The 22,677-nt window shown below is 38.7% G+C and overlaps 1 protein-coding gene across 2 annotated transcripts in view; it reads right to left on the bottom strand.

The window, feature by feature from the left end:
- The window catches only part of CYTH3 (cytohesin 3), a 52,741-nt gene that overhangs the window by 24,075 nt on the left and 5,989 nt on the right, over nt 1–22,677 (bottom strand). Inside the window, exons 2-3 of one of the 2 annotated variants that reach the window (XM_026083278.1) lie at nt 1,027–1,109; nt 304–368 (exon numbers count right to left, since the gene is read on the bottom strand). In XM_026083278.1, coding sequence (XP_025939063.1) covers nt 304–368; nt 1,027–1,109 — 148 coding nt within the window. Of the gene's footprint in view, nt 1–303; nt 369–1,026; nt 1,144–22,677 lie in introns of those variants that run through there. The other variant, XM_026083277.1, reaches the window with a different exon arrangement.

Genomic DNA, 22,677 nt, shown 5'->3' on the forward strand with positions numbered 1-22,677 from the left:
AAACAAGGACGTTTAGTTTTTACAAGGGGAAAAATATGTCACAATTTTAAATTATTTTAAGTGATCACAGCTTTAGAGAGCTGTATCATTATTAACAGAACAGTTGAAAGTATCACATTCTATCCAACGTATCATTTTCTATCCAAGGGAAAGACACACCTGAATGGGATAAGACCTTATAACAGACTGAAAAAAAGTGATCAAAGGTTTGTTTAATAAAATAAAGCTATTTTTATTTGCTGTTCCTAAAAGACCTGTTCCAACATCATACTGAAGCATACCCATACTGTTAGCATTACTTACCTTTCTTCTACGCTAGTCAGATTATCGATTTCTGTCATAACCTCAGCTATCTCAAATTTTAATCTCTGCCAAAAGAAGGAAGTAAAGTAAGTTAAACAACATTAAAGCACTTTTTGAAATCGGCTAGCATACATGAATATGATCAATTAGTTTGGGTTTGTTTGTTTGTTTGAATATTTACTAGTCATCTGAAGAAAAGCAGTGAATCTTATATCTTCCTTAGATTTTTAGCTTAAAGATTTTACAACTGAATCACTGTTAAACACATGGATCTTAATTCCCACTGTGTGCCCAGATCAGAACATCAAGACCAAGAATCCTCTTCCAAAAAGCTGCTTTCAGATTCTGTTCTGAATGTAGATTTTAAACTTATTATTCAACTGCTTACCTTCAATGTCACATTCTTTCATGAGTTTCAATACAAGATTTTTTTGCCCAGATTTCTCACTCACTGCTATCCTGTATACAAATCTACTGTACATGTTATTAATTACACAAATCAAGAATGTGTACATATGCACATGCTATATTCATAAATACAGATATTAGCATTTTTAAAAGCACATAAATCCTATTGATAATTAGTAAGATTTAGGTTAAGCCATTTAGATGTTCTGAAAACATTACTTGTAGTTCATAACTAGGTAGAGGGAAATGCTGCAGTGTACTGTAACTTAATCTACTGAAGCAGGCCTCTAGGATCTTTACAGATAAATCAATTACCTCAATATCATCAATCAGTTCTTTTTTCCTGCGACGAATATTTAAAAGTTCTTCCCTTTCTTCTATGGAGAGGTCATCAGGCACTGAAATACAGCAAAACGTGTAGTCTTTCAGCATTTGCAAACACACTTCGTAACAGAAAATTGGATTATGTCAATTAAGAAAAGCAAGTTTACGAGAAACTTCATGGCATTTTCTTAGCTGAGATTATTTGGGGGGGGGGGGAGGGAGAAGAATATCCAACTTATTGAAATTCTACTTTAGAAATCATAAGTTAGCCAGACATAAGAGAGCCAGACAATTTAAGGGAACCTGTTATCACACAATGGGTCATAAGATTTGGCTCTACAGTTAAATTGCCAAATTCATGTCTGGTATCATTCCAATTGTTTCAATAACAGACCAAAATTCTTCAGGTAAGTTAATTATGATTCAAAATACATTCACCTGACTATCTTTTCAGGAAAAAAAGCAAAGTTACATAAAACTCATTATGAAGATGTGTATCCTGGTGCTGATTTCAGGCGACAACATATTTTCAGGAGTACCCTTTTATGTGATTGCATTGTGCAGTAGATGCCTGTAAGTACAATACTACTAACGTCTTTAACAGCAATTACTTTCCATCAGTAGGACAGACATATTTATTCCTTACAAATAAACAAACAGTTGGAACCAGTTATTCAACACAGTATCTCACAAGCTTATATTTTTGTATAATATCATTTAAATAAGTCCGAAGTATTTAAGTCAATTTTAGATATCTTCTTGGCTATGCTAAAACAAATATGCTACCCTGTTGATAAAGAATACTTGCTACTGAAGATGCAAACGTATTTCTGTACAAGCTATGGCTGTAGCCCACCCTAGCAGCAGCCTCCGTATCCCATTGTCCGTATCTGACAAGCAGCAAACATGAAAAGTTGCTCCAAAAAAACCCTCAGCTTTTGCTGAGCAATTACATTTTCCCTGACAAGCAGCTTCCTAGCGCAGAGGCTACACTCGCTCACTTGCACAGCACTAGCACATCAACCAGAAATATTCACCTGCTTTCTTGGAAATTGCTCCATAATCATAGAACAGCTTTTCCTTCAAGATCAGATGAATGGAACAACTAAAATAATTAATAATTTAAGTGATTCTGTACCAATAGAAACATGCAGCAACTGTAGTCATTTGAAAAGGCCAAAGCTGTTTCTTTATCTCATGTGCATGTGTTTAGCAGCCTCTAGCAACAGGATCAGGAGCAAAGATTTAGGTTTTATGGGATTTTTTTTTAAGATGCATTTGAAACATATCCTCTGTTCAAATCTTAATAATGAAATATAATGATTCTTTCTGACATCTAGTGATTAGCCTCCTTTCCTTCGAGGAGTCTAAGCAAAATATAAAATCCAAATGGCAACACAGCTTGTCAGACACAAAGTAATTATGGCAGATGATCTAATTTAACTATTCCAGATACAAACATGATTACATTACTTCCAGCTTAGGAAATGATAAAGTCTTTTGTGAAAGAATACCAGACTTCACTACGCTTACCTGCTTTTTCCCTGCATCTCACCAGAACCCCACCCATTCCTAAGCATTTCTTTCATGCAAATACTAACAGATTCTTTTTGCAAAACTTACCAAATATATTTGCCTACACAAGACATCACAGCTTTGTCTTACACGTACACCCCAAGATTTTAAACCGACAAAACTCAAGAGATTTTATGACTATACACACACTATGTATATACAGATTCCCAAGACGCTCCAGTTGGTTAACTGAAAACTGACAACAAAATCTGAAGTCTGTTACCCAGTGCTGGTTATTAAAATGCCGAGCTGCGTATAATCAATCAGTCTCTTAGCTGGGAAGCGCACTCAAGTATCCCGAAAGCCCTTCTGCAGTATTAGATCGGCAGATGCAATCAGATTAGATTTCGCAGTATCGGTACCAGGAGGCGTTTGGGGCTTTTGTTTGTCTTTGGCGGTGGGGGTGGTTTTTAACTTTTTGTCACAGCGGACGTTTTGGCAAATCTCACCTTCATTCGCAATTGGAAATATTAATTAAAAGCTAAACAGACAATAATGTTTAAGTATTAGAGATTTAGAAATGGCAGCCGGTGCTCGGTTTTTACTTCGAATCAAGCTACAAACCGTGTGCACGAGCTGCTGCCACCAGCTCCCTGCGCAGCAGGACGCCGCTCGCTGTCGCTGCGGCAGGAGCCCCTCGGGGCAGGTGTGGGACACCTCCAACAAGCCAAACTTCTCCCTGGACTCAACCCAAACGGTGCCACAGTAGTCTACGCTCCAGCTATCCACTGACGAAAAGAAATAAAACACTTCAGTCCTTCTCCTACAGCACCCGCAGACTCTCTCTTGGGTTTCCCCACTTCCTCTGATAGTTCACAGCAGCGACAGACACGCAACCCTCCGACACGATTACCGATACTGTCACGCAGAAAGCAGGCTCAAGGGAGCCGTAGTGCCGCTGGCGTTAGGAAGTCACGGCAAGGCTTTCCGTGCCAGGAGCAAGACGGGCACCGACCGCCAGAAAGCCGGTTCTAAAGCGAGCACCGGGACGGCGCCACGTCCACACGACAGCCTCACGCCGCGCTCTCAACAGCAAAGCCAAAAACCGCTAACATCCCTCGACAGGAAGAGAGCACCAGGGTACGACCGCGTAAGCGCTGGGGCAGAGCACCGGCAGAGTCGGGGTCTTGCTTGCCGCAGCCAGAGGGAACAGGCCGCTTCCCTGCAGGGCGGGCGGCTCCTGTCGTCGCCCCAAAACGGCCCGCGCCACACGACTGCGGGAGCGCGCCGCCCGCTCAGCCCCCTCCTTCCATCGCCGCCTCCCTTCTGCTCGCGCTCGCGAGGAAACGGGGCGATGGGTGAAGGAACCGCCGAAACCAGGTTCCCCCACGGCCCGCGGCTTCGGAGGCCGCAGGGCTCTGCTCCGGGAGCTGGGCGACCTCCGCCACCGCTACGGCCTCCCGCTGCCCCCATTCCCCTGCTCAAATACACACGCAACAGCAGTGTTTCTGCATTTCGGCGAAGGGTTTTGCAACATTGGCACTGTCAGGTAGTCTCACCTTACCTGGGAGGAAAGCAACAGTAGAAGATACTCAACTGCAGCTTAAAAAAATGACTTGTGCGAAAAGGGCACCATTAGTACTACTTTTTGCTCACAGGAATCCACTTCAATTATTCTTTGCTTTCCAGTGATCTCTAGTGACTCAAAAACACACAAGAAACGGAAAAAAACCCTACATCCTACTTCTAAATAAATGAAATGTTGCTTCAGTGATATTAGGCCTGCTGCAGAGTCATGGCAAGTCAGTCAGTCCGTCCGACGGCAGTTTGGGGTGCTGTCTGCAGCCCGCCATGCAGGGACCATAGCAAGAGCCAGAAATCATTTTCTGTGGAGAGGAAACCTGTGGAATTGCAGTGCTCAGGCATTCAGCAAAAATGGAACAGGCACTTGCAATATTTCCGGTTTAAAAAGTATTCATTTTACTTATTCAAAAAAACTTGAAAGCCACAATTGAGCTGTTTGATATGAAGGCTTATTTTACACCCACTGAAAGCAAATTTAAGATTGAATATGGCCAAAAATATAACAGCAGCACATTAAAACATTCTTACAGTCATAAGCAAACATTGCAGGTACATGACAGAAACGAACATCCACTCTGACAAGACTGCTTCCATTAAGCAGCTTTTCTGACTCTTCAGTAGCCAAAATAATTAAACTTTTTTAAACCTTGTGTCCATACAGCCCTTCATACAGAAATGCTCCTAGAGTGCATGTTACACATTTGTTCTGTAAGACAAGTTTTCTAGCTTCCCTCTCTGAGTCACTTCCAAGTGTTTTGTGGTTCACCAGCTACAACATGAAGTAGACAGGCTGGGAGGAGTTAGCGTGAACATTTAAATAATAAAAAAGAACAAAGATCCTCTGGATGGAAAAGTATTTTGGCAGAGTGAACAAGCTGTGGCTGCACCATGCTTTCATGATGTCTTCCAGTCTTTAAATAAAAACGTTTTATTTCTAATGTGACGCATTCATGTGACAAACCTTTTAGCTTACAGGGAAAGCGTTTCAGCTGCTGTTGAATAGGAAGTCAATTTAGTTACTGATCTTTTATTAAAGAGGAACAAAGTTACTGAAAGTACAAATTATATTCTTGGCCAAGTAGTAAAACAGAAGAACACACAACAGCATATATACATATATATTGCTACTACTAAAAGTTGCAGAAATTTGAATAGACATCTCCAGTTTGGTCCATCTTTGTTCAGTTACTGCAACTTATCTACATGCATTTAAATATATTTCTTCTAAACAAACATTTATTGGAATATGCACTTTTAATATAGGGTTTTGTTTTGTTTTTTTGTTTTTTACAGTAAATGGGTTACCAAAAAACTAAAGTACTTTGCCAGAGTAATTAGTGTTTTGTCCTGCAGTTGTGATGACACTTTCTTAAATAAATTTGCCACCACTGACAGCACAAGTACAGTATCCAAACAAGAACATTAACCAAAACCCCTTAAAGCTGATGAACACACAGTAAGTATCTATTTCTCTCTAAGTTCTACTAAAAAGCACTGGAATCAATTAGCTTCTTAGGTGCTGACATTTAAGGTATAGCAAAATTAAAAAAAAAAGGGTGGGGAACAAATTCAACTGCAGAACACAATGCTTTACATTCCTGTTTCCTGACAGTTCCTTCACACCATCATTTGTTTTGTTTTACTCTTTTCACTGTTTTTTCTTCATATTTATTTGTTAAGCATTAAGCAAATAAATTCAGCATTATGTAAAAAAACATTAATCCAAATGCTGCATTTTTGAGCAAGCAGGCACCAAAATGGAAAACAAGTCTTTTGCAGATCAGGAAAGAACTGCAACAGATCAACGTGGAAAGTCCCACAGGTTAGTGAAAATCAGGAGCAAATCCCAAAATTAAAAAAGGGAAATCCAGTACTTTTCAAGTCCAGATCTCTGATCCCTTCTTCAGTAGCAAAAGTTAAATCATTTCCAACTCTCCAGTTATATGAACCCACAAAACTCAACTCCTACGTTTAACAACTCTTACTTATTAGCCTTTCAGTTTGCTTTCACTGGCCAAGACATAACGCAATCTTACTCCACCACTTCAACTGATCCCAGAGTTAAGTCTCTCAAGCAGAAAGAAAGTATCTAACGATATCTAACAATAGATAAAACATTAATTCTCTAATCCCATTTATGAAGCAACACGACGCTTATTAACTCAACTAACTTTCTGGTTTCATAAAGATAAGGATTTTCTTTATGCCATGTCAGCCTCAAATTGGTGCTACAAGCATTTCCATTCCAAGCAAAGAACGATTAGGATGGGATTTAATTTAGCTGCAATTGAAACATCTTACAAGTGTGAAGATATTTACACAATGCAAAGTTTAAAAGAAAACAAATCTATCCTTGCCAATATACAGAATCAGCATAGCAGATTCTTCAGGCCTTTAAAAATAATACACATTCGTCTCTGAGAACAAATCTGGTTGTCTCAGGACATTTGCCTCAACGGATATTCTCAGGCCAGTCTCTCTTCCTTTCCCCCTACACGCTCCCTTTTTTAAACTTAACCATAGGAATAGTTTCCAGCTTTTGGACAAGACATATAAACAAAGCTGTGACCACTTGTGGCTATTAAAAATTCCACAGAAGTTTTTGTAGGAGGACATCCTCTTGAATAGATTTATTTCACTGTGTGAGAACAAAACATATCTGCATTAAATTCATCTTGCAAAACTAGCAAGATTTGGTTGCTTTCTTAACTACCTTACTGCATTATTCTATGATATTTAGATACTGCTGAACATGTTCTAGCATACTAGCAATCACATTTCAGTTAGGAGTGAAAATAATTCTGTACACAATATCCTTTCACATACAAAATTACCAGTTAGTGGAATGAGGAGTCTAGGATGGGGTCCATGGCTTGCAAAGTTATTTTGAGACTTTTCAGTCAGAAGGGACGCTGTATGACCAGGCTGCACATTAGTGGTGAAAACCACAGGAGAACCTCAGACTCTCATCCACTGCTCTAATGGTTTAACTGTGGGATAACTCACCATTACCAGATGTTGCTGAACACACTTTTCACTCTAGGACAAGAAGATATTTTACAAATACCTGTCCTTTTGGTCTTCTAATAGTATGTTAAAAAAAATAATAAAAAAAAAAGCCTAAGTTAATATTAATTCTACTACCACATGAAAGCCTATTTAATTATACCAGTGATTCACATTCAACACATTTTTATCAAAAGAACAAAAGTGGGAAAAAAAGAATATATTTCTTTTCTATCCACAAAAGAGACAGAAGGGTAACAGTACTGCCAAATGTGAAATCATTTTTTGTAAAACGATTTCAAACAGGCAAGAGTAAATGGCTATTTCTGACTGGGAAAAAAAAAAAGTTTTAATTTCTATTAACATTCCTAGTCAAGCAGAAAGTTGGCAATTCCAGAGTCTGGCAAAATCAGGGTTTAGATAAGACTTATTCAGGGGGCGAGGAGGGTGGGGGGAAACCTAACTTCTGAAACCTACCTGCCCTCCAAAAATCTGCATTTGGTTTCACCTGTCACACACAAAAGAGTGCTGTCTTGCTTTGATTTCAAAATGCTATTATCCTCAACCTCTGATTTTTTTTTCCTCCACGTTTTCTAAACACTAAGTTATTCTAGAAATTGCTTAAAGCTGAAACCAAAAAAAAGGTTGGAGAGGTACCATAGGCTTGGTCTCATTAAGACCCTCTAAATAAAGCTCACAGTGAAAGCCATTAAAGAATGTGATTAAGACATAATGTTTATAATTGGATCAAGAGGATTTATTTTTTGACCTGTTCAAAAATGGCAGATGAAGTATGCAAAAAAAAAAAAAAAAATTAGAACTACTAGCAAAGATTTTTAAAGCACAATTTACTGACTTCAGACAAAAGGTGAGCCTGCCCCAAAATGAAACTTTCAATCCCTCTGATGAAATGCATACATTTAACAGATGTGGCAAGTTAGCCATAAATATGCTTATGGCTATAAAGTGTAAACCATGATAAATGCATTTCTTGACCTTAATGGAACAGGAATATGCAGCAAAATTACAGCTGTAGCATATATATCTTTACAAACTATGTAAGTAGATAATATGAACAACAAAAGCTGTGGAGAAGTGGAAGAAAAGAGTATAAAGGCTTGTCACAGGTCTCGCGTCTGAACTACTGGCCCTTGCTGCTATCTATTAGTTGCCCTTCTTAGCTGCACTACAGCACAAGTGGGCACAACTTTACATCAGACATCAGATCTTCACCTTGCTATATAGATATACCCTTAGACACATCTTAAGAGACATCTAACTTGCTTTTTAGTTCCTAATTATGCCATTGACACAGGTATCTGCTATTTGAAAACTGTGTGTTTAAGTTACTGAGTATTTCCTTTTACCATGCATGCTCTCTTCCTTTTATGAGCAGGCAGTAGCGAAGACTGTAATTACCTTACATTTATCTCCTTTACATCTTCTATTCAACAATGTATCTTATTTCATTCTTTAGATGTATTTCCATTAGGAAACCAAGTGTTCTGCAAAAACAGAGTAAAAAGAACTACCTCCAAGCAAATAAAGGAGCATTGGGGAGAAAGAAGAAAAACAGCAACCAGCTCAGAGCAACATTTTGATAGGGGGGTAGCCTGGCAAACAGCACGCTCGTATCTGCTCCCTTTACGTCCCTGCATCGCATTGCCACTTGCTGCTCCTGGATATACGATCCTGCCTGGATCCCTCTTTGCTGGGTTCGTTGCCTGCCAGTTTAGCAGGCCGGATTGCTTCACGGAGGGATGGCAGAAGTGCCCGAGCCAGTGCACCAGGCGCAGCAGGAAGCCCTGGCCAGCAGGAAGGTACGGGGGAGCAGGAACCTTCTCAGTGTTAGCCAGCCACAAAACCGGCTTAGCTCAGCCCTGAAACACCTCCCTAAAAGGGCATATTCTCTAAATCCTAGAAGTAGTTCAACCTGATATTAAAAATAGATAAGCATGGAATTCCTTTTAGGAGCATTTTTCTTTTGAAGTCACTCTACTCTTGCTTCAAGATCAGAAGATGTTTCTAGGCCAAGTTTTCTTTTTAAAATATGTAAATACAAATTACTGAATATAAAAGGAAAGCTGAGTTGAGTTAACATTCAAAGTCTCTTACACAAAAAAATTAATACTGGCATTAATAATATAAAGCATTAAAATATGCATGGACATGAATTTTTAAGAAGAGCAGAACAATTTTACACCGACTAATGTGAAAATTATAAAGGGGGAAGCTGGTTACAATACAGCAGCTCCACATTTCAGGGCAGGGTTGTAAAGTTATTAGCACAGATACAAGAAATACTACATACCTTCATTAGTACCCATTACCAAATCCTACAGTTTAAGAAATCTTGTGAATCACCATTCTGACTGCAGTGTTATAGCTGTGTACTGTTACTTATACTATCATCTTAACATTATATTGCTCTTTTAAAAGAGCAAATAGTAACATAAGAGTAATGTGGGACAAATGTAATACCTTGCAGAACAAGCACTAATAGTAAAAATGCACATTGCCTTGCTGTTTTAGGCACAGTGGTACATTCATATTACCTTAAAATCTTTTTCCTCAGCTTTCAGCTTTTAAGCTAAATGACTGTGTTTATTTTCCCCACAACGAATAATGGGGAGGGGTGAAAAAAATACAATAGCAATATCAGACTCAGCTTGGAGTTGTAACATCACCAGTATACATACAGCAGATACTACCATTCCAAAAACAGGCAGCCTCAAGCCTTTCCTTTACACTGCGTCGGGCCAACAAAATGCTGTCAAACAGAATCAAATGATTTTCCCCCCTCCCCGCAATATGTATGATTCATGGCAGAAGCTCACAGACAAATAATTCTGGAAGGAGAACTCAGTAACATTTTCCTCCCTGTGGGGCATTTGTATGTGCAAGACTGGGGAAACAACTGGGTTACTTAATGTTACAGCTAAAATCAAACACATTTTCTCTAATGCTTGCACCTGAAAGCCTTTGTTTTCAGCATATTACAGTACAATGTGTTAGCACAACACTTAGCCTTTATAGAATAAAAGTCTGAGGTAATTCTGAAATTCTTTTGATGACTTTCACAGCAAGATTCAGACCACAACAAATTTTGTCATTTTGGCTCATATCTTAGCACCCTAGAGTGAGAGAATGATCAAGCAATAATGCCAGGAGAAACCATGGAGAATAGCTGATAGCAAATTACATATTCACTTGCAATGCAGAACAACAGCCACTTAAGAAGCAGCCTTGGGAAGGAAATCAGGGTTCCCCCTCAACATTATCTAGGTGGTGAAAGGAACAGATCACCATGCCAAGTATGCACAGCATAGTTAAGTGACACATGATAGATATCACATATTTAATCGAAACACTTCATTCATTAAAGTGCAAAGAAAGGACAATGAAAGATCAGTGGATAAAACTTGGCTAACACACAGCAAGAGAAAATTCTGAAAATAAAACAAACAGACTGAATGGCTTTCCAAGAGTAAACTCTTTTAAACTGCAGAACAGAAATGCCATGTACCTTTTAACTCGGGGCATTTAGCATTTTGCCTAATAAACCAGTGCATTTTATTACAGCACGTATTACTATATAGAATTCTACAAAGCAAGGGTATGGACTGGATGGTCTACTGAGCCTCTTCCCATGTCTAATTGCTATGACAATGCCATTCACTTCTGATCGAGGCAAGCAGGCAGGCAATGATGACAGTAATCAAAAAAATTAAAAACACCTTAGTTTAAAATGACTGCAAGAATATAAATCTTCAGGTCAGCAAGGCTTAACAAATTTCCAGTACGTCTTCAGCAGACTGGTATTACACTACATAGCATGAAAACATTATCTAGTTCAAATCCAGGTCAGAAACTTAGCAAAGAATACCTGCCTTTGTGAGTTGTACTGTATTCCCATTTCATGCAAAATGGGAAATTGTTAACAATTTTAGAGTTTGCGACCTAAGTGGCTATATTTCTGGGGTAGGAACTGATCTTTGGGCCTCTGAACAGCCTTTATGTAGATAACAGGGCAGTTGGTGATGATCATCTGAAAGGAGCTGTAAAATTAATAAACAGTGTTACTGGAAATAATAAGAACACAGAAGTGAACTTCAACAAATTATTTTATACTAGTACTTGCTTCAAAAACACAAATTCCTTTCCCCCTTCATAATCAAAATATCAAGTTGTAACATTTAAACTCAAAATAGGTTCTGCCCAAAGAATTCAGATAGGAAAGGTTGTAAATCTCTATCTCTAAAGCAAGGATCTGCTTTTTACGCCTATCCCTAACTCTAATTGCCATTTTATGCACGAAGGAGAGTTCTTACTTTGCAACTTGACCACCTCCAGGTCACCAGCCATCACCAGTCACCCTCCCCTAAGGCCGCAGAAGCGATCCGGCATGTGCCCTCCAGCCACCAGCACACAGCAACGAGGGAAAACAGGTCAAGCCAATGGGAGACCATACACAGTGGGAACCTGGATGCCTTGAGCTGCTACTACCACTGAACAGAATTTGGCTGTATGTACACTTCAGAGGATACGGGATGACTCCTAGACGCTCTGCAGAGAAGACAGTGAGGCGAAGAAGTGTAAATTACTGAGACTAAAGCACATCTTCCTCTATCAGCTCCTTTTCCTTCGTTAATCAGGAACAGGGCCCTTTCCCTCCACCAGAAATGCCAAGGAGTCCATACGCACGTACGCATGAAAAGAAAAGCAGGGAGAGGTCTTGAATGCCTTGGATATTCAAGGCACCAAAGACAGAAGCTTTTATTTCAGAAGTTAATTTGGCTGTACTCCATCTCCCACTGGCACACAACTCCCAGTAATTCCTATGAGTGACTGGACTAATCATAAATGCCTTGCTTCCAATCTAGACAGCTTTCAGCTCCAGGAGCCAAGCTTCTTGGACCAAGGATGGGACAACTCCCTCTGAAAACAGAGATTATTCCAACTTCTCCTGGGCGCGGAAGAAGCAAACAAGATCACACTGATCCCTTCAGTGTTTTGAAATGATGTTACCAGAAGAACAGATTTTATAGCAATGTGTTTCAGCTTTGCACTTCGGGCTGTGCTTCCCACAACACCCCCAGTTACTGGGGAGAAGAAACGGCTGGTTGGCTTGCTCCTGCATTTTTTCCTGGGATAGACCCTGGAAAAGACTTGAAAAGCAAACACCCCAGTGTAGTATCAGACATTCCTGTCAGATCCACTTCTAGCAGCAGTACGGAAAATTGACAGGAATGTCCCCAAGCAGCTGCAGGGGGGTGCCAGGGCCCGGGCCCACGGCCGCTCGCCAGCAATATCTTCGACTCCTGCTTTAGATTCAGGCACAGCTCATCAGACCCCCCACGTTCCCTGCAAAACAGTCGGTGCACAGCAAGTCTTTCCATCACAAATTTCCAGTAACATCTATTCTTGGCAGCAAGGGAGCTGCTCTCTGTGCTTTGCTCATTAGAGGAGAGCAGTAGTCGGTTACTTATGATTGCCGGCCCTTTATGAAGGCTACAAATCCAATTTTCACAACATGCAAGGGAAAGTTCATTTTTCCCCTTCCCCCCAATCCCTGCCTGACCTGGCTTTGGAGCTGGATTTCAGACGCAGTATTTATCGCAGAAGCTTTCCACTTGTACAGTGCCCAAGATCAGCTACATGCTAACAGAGGTAGAGTCAAAGCTCGCTTTGAAAGTAATCATTCTCTGATCTACCCCTAAGAGTCTCCAAAAGGCACCTACAGCATGCCACGCTAGGACTACTCATCTACCAAATAATTGCTTGAAAAGAGTAGCATTCGCTTTCCTCTGAATCAGTTTTAGCTCGGGAAGATGAATGCCAGAAGGCACAGCAGCCCTACGGCACATAAGCCATCAAAGTCGGTTCCTGCAGCCCCATCCAAAAAAGTAACACTGATACCTGCTGGGGAAACTGTTGACCAGCGGATGACAACACTGGGAGAGAAAGGCACTATAGTTAACACAATGTTTTGCTCTCTTGGTCAACTTACACTTGAACTGTACCAGCTTCTTGATATTGCATCAACAGCCCTGTGGGCAAAGCACCCTGCAGGCCGAGGCACTAAAAGACGTCAGGAATTCATTCACAGTTTTCTTAGCGAAGGAACAGTAAGGCTTAGTTTAAGCCTGTAAAGCATTTCTAGATTCCTTATAAAAGGGCATCTTTAGCATTGGTGATATGTTGCTTGTCACCATATCACTAAACAATTAGTTTGACAGGTCTCAAAGGCAGATAGAAAAGAGCTTTTTACTTGGTCCACTGACAAGAAGTTCCCTGGATGGATCCACTTGTTTTAAGATTAACACCCTGGTCTTCTCTTCTTTCCTTGGCCAAAGACCACCAGTAGTTTATACCCAGTCTGGCTCACCATACTTTCAAAATAAAGCAGATAGAACATATGTTCGGATCCTTTGTTTAAGCATGGAAATAAGTTTTGGGTTACAAAAAGAAAAAAATGCCTATTTTAAGTACTCCCACCAGCACTGTAATCAAAATCTAATGTGAATAAATACATTCTCCCTACTTAAAGTTTTCCTAATAATTTCAGTTAGAGCTGCTAAAATGTTTCAATACCCTTTGTAAGTTGTTTTATCCCTTCCTAGTCACCGGCAAAAATCACTGCATTCCTTCCAGAGATCAATGAAAAAATAACCTGAGCAGATACTATCATTTTTTGTTCTTTAGTTTCAAATAATTTAATCATTTGCTCAGTTAACTACTGAACAAGAAATAATTTGCTTTTCACTACAACTTCTACCTAAAAAGATACAAGCAATATTACTCTCAGTGCCTCATACTTGCAGCCTACAAAATTCAGCATTTCTCCTGAAACTGAAGGGAGAAAGATTTAAAACCTCTAAGTAATTAACTGATATTCAACCCTCACCCGCAAACTCTTTCCAAATCCACCAGCTCCTGCTGGCCCTATTTATAAACATTCTTGCTCAGATTTCTATTTCCTTCAGCCACACTCAAATAGCAAACATTTTTGTTGATTGGGAAACAATTGAATGGGACCAAATGCTTTAGTTCTCTTACCCCTCAACACTACATGAAAGGTAACAATAATACCACTTTTTCTAAATGAGTAAAACCTACAGCAAATCACGGCTTCTTTAAGTGCAGATAGTGGCTCCGCAAGACAACGCGGTTATATTTAGCCTCTGCTAAGCAAGTTTCCGCAGAGCTAAGCTCCCTCTTTGGAACCGGCGCTCTACCTGGCACGAGCTTTCGTTATACAAACTTTGAGAAAACTCGGGAGAAAATGGCTTGGTAATAACAACAGTGGCAGTATTAAGCATAAACTTTCATCACTAATAGTCATCTAATCCCGACAGCATACATCCAGATAGAAAGTGGTCTACGGTCTGCTCTATAATAAACTAGCTCTATACCACTTTTCAGTTACAGCATCTGTCCTACCATCTCTTCAGTGTCTTAACAAATCAGACCTTAAACGTTGAAGTTTTTGAAGTCTGACCACAACATCTGAGAGCCATATCCAACTGAAGCTACAGATGTTTAGCCAATACCTCTAAATGTTCATAAATTAGTTCTGAAAGATTACATTTTGATCCCTAAAAGAAAAAGAGGTCAACAAAAATTGCTATGTCAGACAAATTTATATCAGGCTGCTAGATTCCGTTAGAACTGACTATAAATATTTTATTGTGAAGACTTACAAGTGCTAAGACAAATTGAAGCTCCTCATTATTTTTGTTTTTTCCTGAATTCTTCTGCAGTTGTATTTAAAAAAAAAGAACCACAAAATGTAATCAATTATAAACTAACTAGAAACGGAAGTCTAGCCATCCCTTATTGTCCTAGCTAAGAACTTATGCAAATAAAATCTCATCACAAGCTTTCTGTTTTAAATACCAACTTGGTCATTAACGAGATCCAAAAATATTTTTTACTGATCTAATGGTGATGTCAACATTTTCAGTAAATAGCGGAGCATGCAGCTTTGCATGGCGCTCACAATGTGTGCACACTAAGTAGATGACAGAGTTGCCATAGGAATAAATGGCTATGGAAAATGACAACGTATACAGCCCCGCAGAAAATAATCACTCCATTGTTCATTAATGCATGCCTCCACTGTGTTTACTCTGCTCCAGAAAGTCTTGGGAGGAAGTCACATACCGCAGCAGAAGCTGATGAACTTGCAGCCACGAGGGAGTGGAAGGGAAAGGAAGAGGACTGATTAGTTGAATACGTTTATTGTATGCACGTATTCTGTGTTACTCTATGTCTGCTGTAACACAAATTAAGCCACTTTTATTCAGTCATTTGACTATCCAAAATTCAAATACAAGAAAATGCTTTCAGGCTAGCAAGTATTTGTTCAGAATGAAACCCTTCCTTCATAATGCAAAATAAAGGCTGTGAAAAGCTAAACGTCGCTAGAATTATCATGCTTTTATTTCTCAAATGCGAGAGGGACCTTTTGATGTTATCCCTTCATATTAGCAAATATCTCATAAATCCATTTGAGCTCCAGAAAAGAATATAATATGGTAACAGTTAAATAGCATGGCGGCATCTGTCTCAGTGATTCAAGACATTATCATATTACTTTCTTCTATTTAGCTCATAGATTTTATTCCCTAGGCACCATGTATTTTCTGAATTTCCTTTAAATATATCATGAACAAAGCTAACCATCTTAAAGTAAATTTGCAAACAAAGTTCTTATTCTAGTTGCTGTGTTTTAATGGCCTTTGACATAGGCAGAGTCTACATAAAGTCAATTTTGCAAAATGCACTTTAAGTTAGATTCTTGACCTGCACTTCAAGACAGTCATATTGAAAATGATTCCTTTAGGCTCTTGAACATTTCAAGCAAAGATCAGAACCCTTAAAAACTGGAAGAAAGGACTTAAAATGCCATTCTTGGAAAACAAAGATGAAATGAAGTAGCTGCTTATTTAATTGCTGCAATGTCCAAAAAAAAGAGGGAAAGTAAACTATTTGCCTTGTAATAATTTATAATAATGTATTAAAAACAAACATAAAATATAGGGGTGTTTGGGAGAGGAAGCAATTTCAATCAAGGCAGAACATAGCTACACAGTATACATGGTTGATGAAGCAACATAGCAAAGTAAGTGTTGTCATTTCCTTCATTAAACAGAAGGGGGGAAAAAAGCCACATTAAGAGGAGGCCTAGAGGAAAATGCCAATTTGGTTGCAGGTTCACAAGACACTTATTGATAGGAAATTAATTCAGTCATGATGCAAATAAAGTCAACTGTTATTAATTATCACTCCTCCATAGACTGCAGCAGTCCTATCACTGCAACAAAACTTCCCCTTTCTTGCAGTTCACATTGGTGACCAAGTTCAAGAACTCTCGCTGAAAATTATTACACTTCACATAGCTATACCAACCACAGAAAGTTTTATATTCTAATTAATTCGTGTTAGAAGTGTCATGCCTACGAAACATACTGCTTTGTCCACTCTTCACTTCCACTTTGGAGTCACAGATCAGCTCGTACTAACTCAGGAAGGAAAATAAATTGTTGTTCCTCTTAAGTTTTAGTTCTGTAGGGCAAAATGCCAGGCTGGCTGCCAAGCCAACAGACTGGCCACAAAGCTTTTTTCTATTCTTTTTTTCCACCCTAATACAAGAGTTAATATCAACAACGAATTAAGGAGTGTGTAAATGAATAGATTAACACTTTCCAGGACTGGGCTCTGGACAGTAGTTATGTTACAAAATTCCTTTCACTATAATTGATAAATATAAATAGTTTATGTTATGTCAAGCTAGCTCTTCCAGCCACTTAAGACCTGTAATTTGTATACTATTATTTTTAATCTTATTATATTACTTTGACTAGCATAATCACAAATTGATGAGTACTGTATTGAAAATTAAAGACTCAGTAATAGAACTGTGACATTTAGATAGTCACTTGATGGATTCCATCTGCCACTTACATTTGAAAGAAGATTTAGAAAAGAAGCAGAGTCTGAAAGGACAGGGCATTTCTACTTTTGCACCATTGGTCTCAAGTAACTAAGAAACAGGATGGCTGGCTACAATTATAAAGAAAACTGAGAAATCTGACATTTGTAATATAGGAAAAAAAAGGTTTTGAAACAAAACAAAAAAAGGATCCATTATTTCGGTTGTCGTTAGATGTTCTCACATTCAGCATATCTGAACGTGAATTAACTGAACTCAGAATGTTCAGTCTCTATCCAAACCATCCTCTGCAGAGTTGGGAGAGCAAAATATACCCAAGGTAAACTGAACTCTGAGAAAAAAAATACTAGGTTTCTCCCCTCCCTTACCTACTTAGGCTCTGTGAAACAAAGACTACTGAAACAGAGTAAAAGTTAAGCTCATAAAGTCAAAACTGTCCTATGGATTCCACTTTGCAGCACTACATATTGTACCAATACCTTAAAAAGAGTGAAGAACTTCATTTTAATTACAATCTCATACTATGAACAATCAACTGATATCTTCTTCCATAAGTAATCTAAAAGTACGGCCACTTTCCCATTCCAGTTAGTTAATTTTATTCCTGTTAAAAAAAATAAAACAAAAACTCTTGTATGACTTAAAGTCTAAAACAAAATCCGAAGGCGTTTAAATATTTCAGGATGGGATTTATGGCACAGTTCTGAAATGGATACTCCTAGTTCCTGTTGCTTTTACTGGAATATTTTTACAGAGAGTCACTTTTTTCCCACCCTACCCTTTTCCTTTACTGAATTTCCACACAATAACTTAGATTTGACCATCACCGGACATCTGAACAACAATAAAAAAGTTACAGCTGGATCCTGTATTAGTCCCAGCTGCATAGGATCTTTGGCTACGTTCACAAAACAAGAGAGCCAATAGGAAAACAGTAGGAGAAGTTCTTCTGGTAGCTTGATTTTGAATATATTGTTTTTCCATATGCTACTACAACAAACTATTCAATGCAAACTGAATTTGTACTTCCAATTTTTCATCCCTTTTCAAAAAAAAAAAAGAAGAAGAAGAAGAAAATAAGGCATTTTTTCTTCAAAACCTTTACTACAGAATGCCAGAAAATAATCAGCTCCATATGGTCTTTCAAGTCTAACATACCACAATGGATATATCTGCCAAGTCCACCCACCCACAGGCTCCACAAACTTCAGAGTATTATTTGTATTTAATTTGGATTACCAATTTCATCCAACCTTTCCCCTTCATAATACAAGTTACCTTTTCAAGCTTCCAACACAGGTAGAAGATGCAAAGGGAAAATAAGTTTTAAGCAAAATAAGAACAATGACAATGTGTCCTCTTTATACTTAGGATATCAGTGAATTCACAGGCGGAAGGATTTAAACTAGTCTTCTTTTTATGTTTGCTCTTACAAAATATCACCTAATCTTTTAAAACATTCATGTGATACTAAGTCATTTATTGGTACAAGACCAAGACTAAACATTGCAGCTTTTCCAAGTTACATTGCACAAAATGAGTGAAGAGAGTTAGAAGTATTTTGATTAAAAAAAAAGAGACAAAAAAAATCACTTGAGGGGGAAAAAAAGCTTCCTCTCAGATTTTTTTTTTTTAAGTTACTGTGTTTAATGAACAAAAATCCACTTCCTATAGCCAAAAAAAACCCCAAATCCATATGCTTCATTTATCGTCCTTACTAAAACATCCACAGCAAGCTGAAACGCCACAAACTGCCTAGAAAAGCTGGTCTCACATAATAAACACGAGATAGCCTTAAGAGTCAACCTGAGATTCCCAGATTACAGAACCGGTCAGGGTCCCCTCCACTAAGAAACAACAAACCACTCAAATACCTGAACCCTTTCATCTCTCCCTTCTGTGGCTGCAATCGGTTTCCTAGACACAACAGTCATTCCTCTAAACTCTGCATCTGACTAATGTTGGCTACAAGTTTCAACTTCCACTTCAGAAGCAGTTTCTGTACAAACTGCAATTCAGGAACAGCAGCACAAGTGACAGGAGACTGTGGGAAAACAAGCCCAGATGTTCTCCTGGTCCCCAGATGAATGTTGGATGCAACTTAAAAAATGTTGCAGGTACACAATATGGTAAACTGGATAACTAAACAAGTGATATGTCAAAACTGACTTGCAGAAGAGTGAGTTAAATTAGAAGGTTCTTTGAAGTAAAGGCATTATTTTGAGACTATAAACTCATACTTGCACATTGCCAACTAGCCGTTTCTACATTTATGCAACTAATAACTAGTGAAAAATGAGTTTTCTCCAACTAGCATATACTGTGGTTAGGAATGCAGGACAAAACTAAGGTTTGCTTCAGCCTGATAGAGACTCTTGAAGGTATATTCCTGAAATATTAAAGTATTGGTTCTGGCTGGGTCCCAAGCAGAAAACTTTCCGTTAAAAATAAATAAATACACAAATAAAAAATAAAGGAACCACAAATAAGAAAAAGGAAAGAGAAAACCACAAAACAATATATAGACTCATATTCATCTGCCCCAAGGAATAAACTCTATAGATGTATTACAATGGCTCATCAGCCTCGTACACTGTACAAGGATCTGGAGCAGTACCTGCATCATCAGGTTTGAACACAGTAGTTCCCTGTGTAGGCAATCACAAATGGCTGAGCACTTTATACATTTAAGAAAGGGGTCAGGTTCATTTGGTCTTCTCAAGACGGACTCAAAAAGGCCCTATGCAGAACCAAGCCCATCCTGTTTGCATTCGGAGTTTCATGGTCAGAGAACGCATTTAACCTGAGGGATTCTTCCCATAGGAGCAGAGTTTCTCTGCCAGAGAGGCACCATCTCCTCTAGCAGCCACTTGGTTTAACCTCAATTTCCTGAGAAGAAAAAACTTTCCTCCACATCCCCTGGCTGGCCAGTTGTGAGATACAGAAAGAAAAACATGCAGCAGCTTTACAAATTCAAAAATTGCATCTGCAACTGGTCAACTGTACCCAGGGAGAGTATGCATACTGGTGGGAAAATTCCTTGTCGGTACATTAGAATGACCAGGCAGGAAGTTCATTAGTCCAAACTTCCCTGAGCGCAAGAGAAAGAGGAGTGAATACATAAATAAATAAATAAGGGCAATTGTACTCAGAATCTGACCACCAAATATTATACTACTTCAAGAGATGACAATTCCTTATTTTGTAATATGCAGTGCAGTTAGCTATTAAATTATAAATGCCCCCTTTGGGCTGATCCCCCCTCTTATGTAGGTTCCTATTAAGGCAACGGGAACTGTTTATGCCATAATTTGACCCTACAGACAATACTGCTTATGAGCTAAACAAAGATCATTAAGGAATACAATATTTACAGTATATGAAAGCAAAAATGTAAGAGCAAATAAAGACTTTTGAGAACTTGGTCTTAAACAAGAAAGCAACCTGAAGAGTGTTCTGTAATATGAATCAGATAGTACAAAATACACATCTTCATGCTAGAAGTTACACCAACTCTTAATGAGGTGGTTGTATAAAAATGTAGACGTGACTCATTAAATGATTACATCTCACAGCTCCTCTCAGAAAAAACAGTAAGGAGCAATTCCCCTACTTGCACGTGCCAATTTTTTCAGCCTTTTCTGCGCATTTGTACATGTGAGAGAGCGAGAGAGCAAGCAAGAGAGCAAGACAGAATAAACTTCATCTCCTACCCCTCTACTCCTTCCCCCAAAGTACTTTAAACCTATCAGTCAAATTCGATCTAATTTGACTGCAGAGTAGATATTCCAACAAGCACTGTGAGAACGGGGAGCTGGGCAGAGAAGAGACTCTAAAATTAATTCCCCCAGTTATTGTTCAGCCTCTCCCGCATCCCGAGAGGCAGCAGGCAGCCGGTTAATCCGCACGCGTAGCCCCTACCTGGCCAATCAGCACGAGCACGGCTCCCACCCAGCCACATAAAGCAACATTACTTATTCAGGCAAATGCGCAGGGGATGGGGAGCCAGAAATAGAATACTGCCAAGAAAGAGATGCGTGGTATGTCGCTGGGGACATGCAAAAGATTTGGGACTGCTATGAGAGAAGGCAAGGACTCGAGGACATTAGACAGTTTCCATCGACTTGTGTTTCATCATTTTCATTTTTCACAGGTTTTTCTGTTTGTTTGTTTTAAGATTCAAGGCACTGCATTTAAAAATCAACAGCCGATCTCTTCTTTTGTGTAAAGGACCCACATCCACGGACAGCATCCTCATCACCTCAAAATCCACCTGAGCCCTTACGCAAGGCAGGCAAAGTCAGATTTGAAATCAGATTCAATCTGCACAAATGAACTGATCCCCAATTCTTGTTTTGAACAGAAGAATACTCATATGGAATTAAGAAGAACTATTAGTTAATAGTCTTGCAGCAAAACATACCCTTGTTAATACAATTTCCATTTGGTTGTTAAATGACAGTATCAATTTCACAATTTTTCCATATTTCTGGCATAAGGTAACTATTTCTTTCTATAATAAGAAAAAATAGAACATCTGAAAAGAGGCTAATTAGTAAAATCATGCAAAGAAGTTTGACCTGGTGACAAATTAGATCAGAGATCTTTAGCACTCCATATCCCATATGAGATTAGGATTTAGCTTTTGCAAGCTTCTAGCATGCTACATTTCCTGTTAACTCCATGAGTTCCTATTGAATTTGACAAGTAAAAGATGACCAGACAAGAAATTAATCAGTATAACCTGGTATTGGAGCCCATGAGAAAGAGAGATCCAACAAATACATTTTTTTCTGGGAAATACTGAGAAAACATTTAGGTGTTTGCCTTTTTACATGTTAATTTTTATGGAAAAAGCTGCCTACTGATATCATACCTATGTATAAACAGATATCAGAACTTCAATTACATTGTGGAAACAGCTATGGATCACTTTATTTTCTTTTAATAAAATTTCACATTATCAAATAATAGGTTTAAAGAATCTCAGAAAGTAATGAAATAAATGTGACACAGATGTTGACAAAAAAAAAGAATGTTTTTACTTCATAGCAACAAATAGGTCAAGCCATTTCCTTCTTCAGGCAAATCTCAGAGGACCACAAAACACATGGTTTTCTACTGGATTTTGTGTGTCTATCCCACTAAAAGGAAACACTGCTGTCCAAAAAATTTGCAATACCAAGTTTTCCCATGAAATCGTTGGAATTAAAAGAAGGAAGTCACATGCAATTCAAAAAATTTTGCTATATGTTAAAGTCATACAAATGGCATAATTACATACACTTTTAATATCTAAGTCACCTACCTTTCCCATACAACATACTGCTTAAGAGAACACACAGTGAAGAACTCAGGAATGCCAGTCATGGCTGTTCACACTATTTTTTCTTTGCTTCTGTACAGCTTAAAGTAAAATATCATGTGTTCTTCACTTCCACAGGATTCCTGCCTTACAAATGTATAAGCTGACAGGCTTTCCCAGTGAGTAGCTGCCAAGAACTTATTTTTATCCTCAGTGAATGAAGCCCACGGTCAATGTGTCCAAACTCTTCGCTAAAATGTGCGCAATCTGACAG

The sequence above is a fragment of the Apteryx rowi genome, unplaced genomic scaffold (assembly GCF_003343035.1).
Source record: "Apteryx rowi isolate R43461 unplaced genomic scaffold, aptRow1 scaffold_6, whole genome shotgun sequence".
In the NCBI taxonomy this organism is placed as follows: Eukaryota; Metazoa; Chordata; class Aves; order Apterygiformes; family Apterygidae; genus Apteryx; species Apteryx rowi.